The sequence below is a fragment of the Ursus americanus genome, chromosome 4, assembly GCF_024610735.1.
Source record: "Ursus americanus isolate L20-20 chromosome 4, mUrsAme1.1.p, whole genome shotgun sequence".
Lineage (NCBI taxonomy): Eukaryota > Metazoa > Chordata > Mammalia > Carnivora > Ursidae > Ursus > Ursus americanus.
In genome coordinates, this window is record NC_142130.1 from 29,002,406 (window position 1) to 29,014,758 (window position 12,353).

The 12,353-nt window shown below is 41.3% G+C and overlaps 1 protein-coding gene across 2 annotated transcripts in view; it reads right to left on the reverse strand.

Annotated features, from left to right (window-relative positions):
- ATP13A4 (ATPase 13A4) overlaps positions 1–7,777 on the reverse strand; it is a 132,278-nt gene extending 124,501 nt beyond the window's left edge. Inside the window, exon 1 of one of the 2 annotated variants that reach the window (XM_045812656.2) lies at positions 7,643–7,777. In XM_045812656.2, the coding sequence (XP_045668612.2) occupies positions 7,643–7,705 (63 nt within the window). In that variant the 5' untranslated portion in view covers positions 7,706–7,777. The remainder of the gene's footprint in view (positions 1–7,642) is intronic. The other variant, XM_087861518.1, reaches the window with a different exon arrangement.
- Between the last annotated feature and the right edge of the window lie 4,576 nt (positions 7,778–12,353).

Consider the following 12,353-nt stretch of genomic DNA (forward strand, 5'->3'; position numbering starts at 1 on the left):
TTCACATAACAACTGCTATAAATTTCCAGTTCCCACTTGATATCTCCAGATACGTTCTCCTTTCCTTGACTAAAAACTCATACTGCTTTGAAAAAAATCAAGTGTCACTCATTTTTCTTAAGACATTTCATAGTGATTTTATCCACCAGTTTTAAAACTTTTGAAATCATATCCTTGTGTGTGTTGGAGAGGACCTCACGAAACCACCTGCATTGGTCCCTGGTTCAAACTACTAAGGTTTTACTATTTCCACCTTATAAATGAGACAAAGCAAAAGAGATGTGGCCGTGATTTGCTTTAAGGGTATGAGAATGAATAATGGCAGAACCAACACAGCGATGCTGGTCTCCACTCTCCTAATGTTGTGTTTCTTTCAATTACACCCCACCCTTTTGGCCACCATTAACAACTAAAACAGCGCATCCAGAATTTAGCAAGAGTGAGAGGCGGTAAAACCAGGGTCCCTGCATGGCTCAGTCAGTTAAGTAACTGACTCTTGATTTCAGCTCAGGTCAGTGTCTTGGGGTCATGGGATCGGCCTGCATCGAGCTGGCGCTCAGCATGGAGTTAGATTGAGATTCTCTCCTTCTCCCTCTGCCCATTCCCACCTAAAATAAATAAATAAATCTTAAAAAAAAAAAAAAAGAGGCAGTAAACTCTTATTTTTAAACTGGGGTCTTAAGCCATAGCCTTCCATGTACTTAGCCAAATGAACCTGGTCATGTTACTTAACCTCTCTACACCTCAGTTCCTACATGTGCAGAAGAGAGAGATAATTCCTCTTAGGGTTTCTGAGAGAATTAAATACATTACTATATGTAAAGTTCCTAGTCCTACTGTCGCCGTTTCCGCTCCCCACCTGTTCCTATTTTTCCCGGTGGGATTCAGCGCTTGTGCCATCTTCTCCCACTGTACAGACTGGGAACCATAAAAACATCCTTAGTCCTACTAACCCCTTTCACACCTTCTCTCTTGGCCCACAGTCTATGGATTATGAAGTCTTTTCAGTTCTAATTTCTAAGTATCGTTCAAATCCCTTCTCTACTCAGCCTCCTCTATGACAAGGCTGCAGTTGCATACTGAATCTCTCCTTTATATACTCCCCAACTTGATTCTGGTCCAGTTTTTTTCATGGGCCAGTGTTTGGGAATCACTGGAAAGGAAAAAATGTGCACTCCTGACAGTGTCATAAAGTCCTTCCCGTTCAGGCCCTCACCTACCTCTCCAGGGAAATTAAATGCCATCTCTACCCTTGACTGTGCTGCTCCTTGTTCTGTGCCCCCACAGCTCTGTGTGCATGACCCCCTCAGTGGCATCCGTTTTATCACAATTTCACTGTGTTTGCACCCCTGGCTCCCCTACTTGTAGGGCCAGCTACATGGCCACGTGTCTGTGTAATCCCCCAGGGCCCTGCTCTCAAAAGGGCCCTGAACTTGGTTCAATGTTCCACCAGAGCCATCCTGAAATTCTTAATAATTGTTGAACAAGGAGCAACTCATTTTCATTTTGCACTAGGCCCCACAAATTATGTACTCAGGCCTGCCCGCTCGACTGTGAACTCCTTAAAAACAAAAGCTTTTTGCTATTCACTCAAAACCCTCCTTGGTTAGCATAGAGAAATCCTGGCACAGAGTAAGCATTTGGTAAATATTTGTTGAGTTTATACATGAACGGATGAAAGGATAGCATAAAGTATCTCATAGAAAAATAGTGTAGTATGGCTAATTAACTCCGAAGAATAAGCTTTGTTTATGCTTGGGGGAAAAGGAGTCAATTGATAAATTCACAAAATGACTGGCCATTCCAAATAAATAACACAAAATTTCCTAAGTCTGTTTTTTGATAATTCAAACTGTTTCTCCCTTTAAGCCCTGCTGCCTCCCTATTCTTCTCAGAATGCAAAACTACAGGTTAATGGAGCTTGGAATTACGCTATCAAATATGCCCTGACTGTTTGCGCCAAGCACTATGCTCAGTTCTGGGAATGGGGGAAAGGAAAGGGGGGGGGCCATAGAAAGGTGAACAAAGCAGGGTCCCTATCCTCAAGAAGCAATTAAATCTTACTCCTCAAGAGTTTATATCAGAGATGAGTTGACTTCATGGGAGTTCTGCAGCAATGAATCAAGAATAAAGACACTAGACTTGGCCAGTGGCCCAGCTTCCTGAACATTTCAACTGACAAAATGTCTCAGTCTGAACACAATTCCCCCACTATGAGATCTGTGGGTTCACTAGTTAACATTGGCAACCGACTCGGAGGTGCTCACGGAGCATAATAAGTAAGTGGCTATTGAGGTGGGGGGAGGTGCTTTCGCTTCCTGGTGTTAGAGAAGAAAAGACAACATCAGCTGCGAAAGGGAGCCAAATAATTGGTGAGGACAGATGTCCCTTGCTCATGCTGAAGGCACGATGGGGCTTCCGATGCGGCAAAGACCACACACCACCCTGCCGTCTTATTACTTATTACGCGCTCATTGCAACACTAACTTCTTACTGTTCTCGGAAACGACATGGAAGTTCAAAGAGAGATTCTCTTGCTTTTCCCGATTCAACAGGTTTGACTCACCCAGTCTACGAGTTGATAAAACAGGAGTGATAACATTAAGAGAGTCTAGTCAAAAAACCGTAAGTGCCAATAAACATATAGAGATGTGCTCAATTTCACATCAAGGAAATGCAGAAATAAAGTATCATTTTCACATAGCAGGTAAGCCCACGTTAAAAAGATTGGTAATGTCAACATTGACCAGTACGGTAGAGAAAGCAAGTATTCTCAAAAAGATTGCTAGTCAGGGTGTAAATCGGTACAAGCACAATCTTCTGAAGGCAATTAAGCATTATGTCTCAATCAAAATTTAGAACACACATCCCCTTTTATGCATCAGTGCTATTTTTAGGACTTTATCCTACGGAAATAATCCGACAAATATGTGAAATTACATGTACAAAGTTGTCCATCACAGCCAAAAAATTTTGAATTAACCTAAGCGTGCAACATGAGAGATTTGCTTCATATAGCATAGTTCATCGAAATATAATTTAAATGTTAAAATAGTTACGCGGAGCTACAATTCTCAAAAGAAAAATATAGCCATGATATAATTTTAGATGAAATGAAAAGGACAGCTTAAAAAATATATAGATGGAATGACTCCATTTTTGGTTTAAAAAAGTATGTTTGTGAATATGTGTATGCAAGCTTTTTAGAATAAATTATGATTGCTTTTATTGTGTTTTGGCATGATGCATAGGACAAATAAATGAATGATATTCAAATACAACACGCTTACTGTACTGAGGCATGTGTTGGGGGAAAAGGGAAGTCTTAAAGAAGTAATGTTCAGTGGCATCCTGGTAAATATTTAACAATTGGCCTTCAGGTGGGGCAAGACGTAAGTCCTATGTAGCATTTACTGATTTCTGTAGCATAAATATTCCCAACATTATTCATTTCAGGCTACTGAATATGGAGTTGAAAGAGATGAAAGTAGTGCACCATTATGTAGTATTTCCATGATACAGGTACACAGATGTAAGTAAACACAACAGTAGGAAGAATATTAAAATGCAGTAAAAAAATTAGAAAGTTTTGTATATTAGATGAGTTAGAGGAATTTTGTGTATTCACCTTTTATAAGTCTTTAGAAGGAGGGTCAACAATACTAATCATGTCTGAGTGGAATATTTATGAATCACGTTTATTTCATTTTTTAGATTTTTATATGTCATTTCAATATTTTATAGTAAACATATATTATCTTTATAATCAGAAAAATCAAGGTTTTTTTTTCCTTTTTTATTCGCTAGAAACTAGGAAAGAAAAAAAATCAGGAATATTACTTTTAAAAACAAGTCTCACTAGAATAAAACCCTTCCCTGAAAGGAGTATGATTTCATTAGGGTGTAATGAAGGGTACGGAGAGCAATGTTCTAAACAACGAAACCACAATGTTAATCAATCGACCACTTTGTTAAGTCATGGTATAAGGAAATGGGCACTTAGTATTTCTAAGGTATTTCAAAACATAACTATGTATCCACAGAATTCAAAGGAATTTGAGACCCAGACGGTCTGACACTCTCCCACTACAAATGAGGAAACTTAGTTCCAAGCAGAGTTGAGGTTTTCCCAAAGTAAGCACTACAAGGCTGGGTATAAAGTAGCTCAGCTCCTCCCCGTTTATAAATGATCTCTACAGCTTGTGAATAAAAGTATACCGTCCTTACTTATGGTTATTTAATGAGAAGAGATGACCTCACTTTGGGGTTAGTAGTCATTCAATTGGTTAATTTCTGAAGCCCTGACTCTCCTATTTTTGTTTAGATAATAGCAACTTACACTCACCTAGAATTGTGTATTTCTCAAAACACTTCCCCATAGATTATTTCCGCTGACCCTCATAAGAGCCCTGTGAGACAGGTAGAGTAGGAAGGACCACTCCTATTGGACAGATTTGGAAACAGGGTAAAGCAGCAAGTGACTAGCCCAAGGCCAGTGAGAGCCAGGCCTCTGGTCCACCTGCAGCACTGGCTAGGAATCAGTCTGCTCTTTGAGGCTATGAGGCAGTCATCCGGGTAAACCTGCTCTGATGGTTACTTTCTCCCCTTTTCTTCCTTGTCCTTCGAAGAAATTCTTTCTTCTCTTGACTCCTGTCTCGTTTTGCACTTAAGAATATTACTTTCATATCACCTAGAGTTGCTTTTTAGTTCTTCTTTCTTCTATGCTAGAATGGAAGACAGTCTAGGCATCTTTAGGCCTGGGAATATTCCTGTTCTTCATCTGACATAAGGGCTAAACCCTAGAATGTTGTTTTTTCTTGAAATTTGAAGTCATTTCTACCATTGGAGGAGTGTCTTCTGCAAAGATCCAAACAGTGTGTATTATAAAGCAAGAAACTACAAACACTTTGATGTGACACATTTCTAGACAATTTTTTTGGCTTTCTAAGAGGGATTAAAATTCAAGTCAGAGGAGACAGACTTATTCAGGAAATACAAGTCTATAAATTATATATACCAAAACAGATCCTGCGGAATCTAAGATCAGATGTTCTCCTAAGCTTTGTTATCTTAAAGGAGGAAGTGTGCTCTGTTAAAAGTACAATGTCCTGGGTAAGAACTGAAAAAGATATCACTGGGCTATATTTAGGTCCAGAGACAAAAGGGGTGCCCACTTAATTAATGTGGTGCCTCAGCTCCTGGACTTATTGGCTGATGCCACCTTAGACAAGTAAATTCTCAGTGCATCAATTTCTTCATGTTTAATGTGGGAATCATAGCATGTGTCTCACAAAGGGTAGTAAAAACCAAATTAGTGAGTGGCCAGGAAAATACTTGGTCAATTAAAATGCGCTATAAAAATATGCGGCATATCTTAAAGATACCTTGATAGTTTTTGTGAGATCTTCCCATTCACAACACCATGGATGGACCTAGAAGGTATTATGCTAAGTGAAGTCAGACGAAGACAAATACAATATGATTTCACTCATATGTGAAATCTAAAAAATAAAATAAAACAAAAGAACAAAAACAGGCTCATAAACACAGAGAACAAACCAGTGGTTGCCAGAGGGGAGGGCACTGAGGGAATGGGCAAAACAGATGAAGAGGACAAAGCAGTGCAACCTTCCAGTTATAAAAGCAAAAAGTTACAAGGATGAAAAGCACAGCATAGGGAATATAGTCACTAATACTGTAATCACGTTGTCTGGTGACAGATGGTAACCACACTTACTGTGGTGAGCATTTCATAAAGTAGAGAATTGTCAAATCACTATACTGTACACCTGAAACTAACATGACATTGTATGTCAATTGTACTCCATCAAAACCAAATAAATTAAAAGAGATCTTCCGAATTTTGGAAGTTTACAGCTCTGGGGAGGGGGGCATGGGGAATGGAGTCGTGAGTTACAAAGGGACAGAGTCAGACACAGCAACAGGCAGGTGGCCAGGTTTCTCCAAGCAGAACAAGATGGAGAGCTCAAGACTGCATACTAATGGCCTCACCTCCTCCGAGACCGCTGGCCAAACGACTCCTGGCCAGAAAACACAGAGCCCCTTTTCCTTACCAAAGGCCCTCTCCGAGCTGGGCTTGCAGCTGCACCCAGCATGGAGTGGACAGCCTGACGCACTGGGCGTTGCATTGTGAAGATGAACCCAACAAAATTGCCATGCGCTGCAGTGCGTGGGTTAGAGAGGGACTGTCGTTTCCCCAGCACCAGGAATGTCTGCTAGCAAGTGGATGACTCTTCATGACTATTGAGTGGCAAATTGTCAAAGAGCAGAAATGAGTGTATGAGAAAAGAGTGGGTGTGTTTCCATCTGAGGATGTGAGGGAGGAGCCCCTGCTCTCTGGAGAAGAGCATTCCAGATGAGGGTCAAATTTTCAACTTAATATAGAGACTAATAGAACATTGACTCTCCAAAGAAAACACTTTGGAGAAATAAGGACGATAGCCAACATAGCATTAGAAACTCCTTTCTAGTGATGTTTGCGTGGGGCCTAAACATAATTGCCATTTGGCAGTCCAATCTCAAAGAAGTAAGGAGATGGTTAAGAAGTCCATTTGGGTGCCTTTTATTCCCTTATAATTTTTTGAGCTTTGATAGCAGAAGGGATCTATTCTTGAAGGTCCAAAAAATGTTGTTGCTATAGGAACAGGTAAGCAGATTAAACTTGAAAGACCAGTTCAGGAACAAAGAATTTAATAGTCAGGGCTAAAGCAATTAACCAAGAAAAAATTTAAATAAATATCTTTTGGGTTTGTTATTTCTATATTAATTCCAGGAAGATAAAATGCTATTACAGAACGGGAGTATCGCATTTTAATTACACCATTACCGGCATAAAAGACCATACTTACACAATTAGCAAAAAGGCCTTATTAACCAAAAGTACACATTTCTAACTCTCTCTTGATTACATTGTAATTCAGAAATACAGCTTTAAATTCAGCAAGAACATAAGACTCATCTCTGATTTTCCTGTAGTTCCCCAGAGGAGAGCACATCTGAAACAAAAGAGACAGTGAACTACAGAAAGTTGTCTGTAACCAATCTCCATAACTAGAAACCTACAAGCACAATTTGAGATGTAAACAGAAAAGTGTGTAGGCTGATAATTGTTAATATTTTGTTTTCCCCGTCCAACATTCTTTGTGCACACAGAAATGTGAGAAGAGAAGACAATCAGAGACTCAGCTGCACTCCTACCTCACCGTGGCGATTCGTCTTCTTCCTATCAAGGAATACACTGCTCCCAACATTAGGGGTGAGCTGAAATTATTAAAGTTCTGAACAGAACTTACGAGCCTCGTGAGGCTCAAAAATGCATCCAAAAGTGGCATTGTGCTTCTCTCCCTTCTTGACAAAATGAATACAATGTTTTCATTGTAGAAAATTTCTGCTGTCAGAGATTACATTTATGGGACAGAGAGATTTCTTGGACACTATCTTTTCTCACATAATACCAGAGTCAAATTGCAGAGAAGCATGTGAGTGTATCTGAGAGAGTGCTTGTGCATGCGCATGTGCGTGTGTGTGTGTGTGTGTGTGTGTGTGTGTGTGTGTGGCAGGGGGACAGTACTGGAGGCTGGGGAATGGGAATGGGAAGAGGGGAATGTGGCTAGAATCTTACCATCTCATTCTCTTCTCCTTCATTGAGCAGAGTGTGCTGGCCCTTCTCAAAGTGGTCCCCCATGAAAAAGTGATTCCACGCCTCCTCCCTGGCCTTCCTGAGCCGGAGTCTCCGGGACCAACTTGCCGAGCCACCGCAGCTCACCAGCTGACGGAAAGAGTTAATGATCCTCCAGGTTAAGACTCCTTCTGGAGCACACACCTACTCTCAGCAAATGACAATACTTAGCAAACCGAACTCCTCCCACGAGTCACCCTCTGCTCCGAGGAATTTCTGCCTTGCTTACTGCATTGTCTCAGAGCAGCTGTCCCCAAACAGGCTGCTCCCATGCCGGTCTTTTTGTGCCCAACTTCCAGGGAAAGAACTCATCGCCTGCCCAGTGCCTGCCAGCATAAGACATCTGACTGCAAGTCCAACAGGACAATGCAGAGCCGGCAGGGCCTTTCCAAGGAGTGGGGGAGCGGGCTCAAGAACTCCCAGGTCACTGCTTTATTCACAGAGGCTAAGGAATTGGGGGTGGGGAGGGCTAACAGAGCTGCAGATTTTATTTGATTAATGAAAGCCCCAATCCACCAGCTTTTAATAGTATCCTCATTCATTTTGCTTACAAAAGGTACAAGTTACTGACTAATCCTCTTCCAAAGTTATTTGTGACCACATTTCTTTGCGTATGCAAGAAGCATTCTACTTAATGTGTATGTGGAATTAAGTTTACTTTTACAAAAAACAGAGAGAGAGAACAAAGGTGTGATCACACTATTTTATGGGGTCTCCTTTCACTAAAGTGTTGGTGGTTAAACTCTTAAGGAGGTCTGGAAACCAAATATTCAAGGGACTTCATGGCAAGACTCATTTTTTAATTTATCCACACATCCATACAATATGCATTATCTGAGCAAAGGGACTACACATGTAAATCAAGTCATATCTCTACCCTCAGACTGATGTAGGCATTCCAACATGCAAATAAATACAATAGAAGGCATTTTGTTATTATGAAAGCTGGAACAGAAGTCTAAGATAACTGTCAGAAGACAATTATCATACGGTTTCACTCAAATGTGGAACATAAGCGTAGAGGACCACAGGGGAAGGAAGGGAAAATTGCATGGGAGGAAATCAGAGAGGGAGACAAACCATGAGAGACTCTAGACTCCAGGAAACGAACTGAGGGTTTCAGGGGGGTGGGGGGGCGGGAAGATGGGCAGCCAAGTGATGGGTATTAAGGAGGGCACGTGTTGTGATGAGCACTGGGTGTTACACACAGCTAATGAATCACTGAACACTACATCAAAAACTAATGATGTACTATATGCTGGCTAACTGAACATAATAAAAAATAACAATAAATAAATAAAGGTGTTTAGAACCTATATTCTGTTAAAAATAAATATAATATACCTATTCTCTCAATACAGACTTCCATCTTTCTAAATAAAGTCCTAATCAAACCCCCCCCCCAAAAAGAAGAAGTCTCCACATGGTGTAGGGGAACACACATCCATGTGGACTCTGGAGAGAACCCGGGATTCTGGCTGCTTGTCCACGTTAGCTGAGCTGTGTGATTATTCCGCCTCCAGGAGCTGTCTCTTCTCCAGCAATCCAGCAGTGCACGAGGACTTGTGCAAGCATACTGCACGGTGCTGGTCAAGAGCTGTTGGTGTAACTACACTAGGTGTCCAGGTAAGAGCAAGCAGGAGAGCACAGTAGTTAAGGGTGTGTGTTGTGCATTTGGAGAGCCTGGGTTTGAATGTGCGCTGTGAACCAAGGTGGGCTAGTTCTGCCATCTTAGGATCGTTACGTTTCGTAAACTTTCTTAGCCTCCATTTGCCCACGGAAGTGAGGAATCGTATGTGGGAAGCAATATGTATTCAACAAAAGAGAGTTATTTTTACCTACATTGTGTCCACTCACTCCTTCAAGCTAGACTCTTGGCACTAATATCCCCAACCTGGCCCTCGTAGCCCTAACAAGACCAAGGTTAAAGTGTGTGTGTGTGTGTGTGTGTGTGTGTGTGTGTGTGTGTGTGTGTCTGCACGCGGACGCACATGTAAAACCTTGATCGAATGCTAAAGTATAAGCAAGATAAACATAAAAAATACTAAGCTGTTATACTCTTTTTTTTTTAAACTGGTAATAGTTTTTTTTTTAATTTTAATAATGATTTTTTATTATATTATGTTAGTCACCATTAAGCTGTTATACTCTTAATTACATTATGTGTACATATGTTCACTGAATTTCCAAACATTATTAGCACAATTTAATCAAATAAATAAGTGAAATTAGCATTTGATCACAAGATCAAAATACAAGGGATATGGGATTTTTTTTTTAGGGGGGTAAAAACATTCTGGAAGCAGATAGTGGTTGTGGCTGCACAACTTAGTGAATATACTAAAATTCACTGAATTGTATACATTTAAAGAGTGAATTTTATGAATGTGAGTTATGTCTCAATAAAATATTATACGTCCAAAAGGATAAGTGAACACGTTAGAACTCCAGCAGGCAGTCATTCCAATATGAAGCAGAGAAAGAAGCAAAACAAGAAGATTTCAAACTTTATCTCAACTGACGGGGGCTGAGGAGTGTTAGTATGTGACCTGGTGAGGCCATACCCGCACTGGTGTGTCGTTAAGAGGGTTCCATTCTAGTGTCCATAATCGGTAACCCCTGCACTGTGGCCTCCCGGCTGGGTTCCTGGATACATCTGGCAACTCAGGCACCGTTGTGGGTGAAGATGAGTGTGTTAACTGATGAAGAGGTAAAGGAAAACCCTCGCACAAACGCACTTCCCTCAAGGAATCCGGTTATGGAAGAACAATATTTAAGCCACCCTCGAACAGCAAAATCAGTCCCTAAGAAAAACTTCGGTGAAAACCAGGAAAATCTGTAAAAAATCATGTCCAACAACACGACCCAGCAAGACTGAGGACTTTGAAATGGTGACATTTTCTTCCCGTTCCTCGGGGAGTTCTGTTAGTAACACATCCCAGTGCCTCTCTGGCAGCACGACCTACGGGCGGTGCTCTTCCAGATTGTATGCATGTTTATTCAGCGTCTTGGAAGTGTTCTGCAAGGGCTGTTGCCTTTATTTGGCTAGGAAAGCCTTTGTGTGGAGGAAGCATCTGAGAAGGGCCTTGAAAACAGACAGGGAAGGCCGAGCTGCTAGAGCCCAGACGGGGAGTGGGACCACGGATAAAAGTATTTGAAGCCGGGAAGCCATCGGAAGGAGAAACAGGTTTGTCCAGAGGGCGCCCATCACCTTTGCTGTAGCCAGGGTGTGCGTGTGACGGAAGCAGAAGGGAGTGAGATTTGGCAGAAAATACAGATCAAGGGCATTCCAGGGAGGTCTGGACTTAGTGCAATGAGTAATGACACCCCAGTGAGGACAAAGTGATGCCATAAATACTCACATTTTTGGTGATCAGCCTGTGTGTAAATATTATAGGAATCATTGCATAAGCAGGTTCTAAAGTGACTCAGTCTTTCTCGATAGTATATGCCTTTGGAGAGTTCCCTTGAACACTGTCAGTTACATCTTCCGTTTCCCTGTTGGAAAGTGTATTCTTTGCCTTAAAAAAAAAATTAGTAGGCTAGTTTTAGAGCAGTCTTAGGCTCACACCAAAACTGAGCAGAAGATTCCCATATACTTCCTGCCTAGACACATCCTCCCCTACTATCAGCAACCCCCACCAGAATGATACATTTGTTACCGCTGATGGACCAACCTCGACTCATCATTTTCACCCGAAGTCCATAGCTGAGGTTAGGGTTTACTCTTGGCGTCGCATATCCTATGAGTTTTGACAGATGTATAATGACATATATACCCACCATCACAGTATCATACAGAGTAGTTCCACTCTCCTCAAAATTCCCTCTGCTCCCTTTACTCATCCCTATGCCTCTCCTAACCCCTGGAAACCACTGATTCTTTTACTATTCCCCCTGCTTTGCTTTTTCTAGAATGTGATACAGCTGGAATCTCACAGTATGTTTCCTTCTCTGAGTGTCATATGCATGTAAGTTACCTCCATGTCTCATTCCCTTTTAGAGGTGAATGATATTTCATTTCCTGGATGGACCACAGTTTATTTATCCATTCACTTCCCAAAGACCCTCTTGGTTGCTTCCAGGTTTTGGCAATTACAGATACAGCTGCATACATCCGTGTGCAGACTTTTGTGTGGACAGATGTTTTCAACGCATTTGATAATGTTATCAGGGAAATGCAAATTAAAACTACAATGAGATACCACTGCACACCTATTAAAATGGCCAAAATTGAAAACACTGACACCGCCAAATGCTGACAAGGGTGTGGAGCAGCAAGAACTCTCCTTATTCATTGCTGCTGGGAATGCAAAAGGGTACAGTCACGTTGGAAGACAGTTTGGAGGTTTCTTACAAAATTAGACATCTTATCGTATGATCCAGCAATCGTGTTCCTTGGTATTTACCCAAAGGGGTTAAAAGGTTCAATCAGTCTGTCTCTCCCCAATTTTGCCTGTTACATATCTCTACTCTATGCTACATGTGGCCCCCAGATACGGCGCTGCGTGGTGAGAATAGCAGATATGGATTTGGTGTGGTCTGAATTCGAATGTTGACATTTTGTTGACAGATTCCATTTATTCATTTATTGAATGCTTATTTGACTAACTTCAGTATGCCAGGACCTGTACTAGGTAAAACATAGAGATTA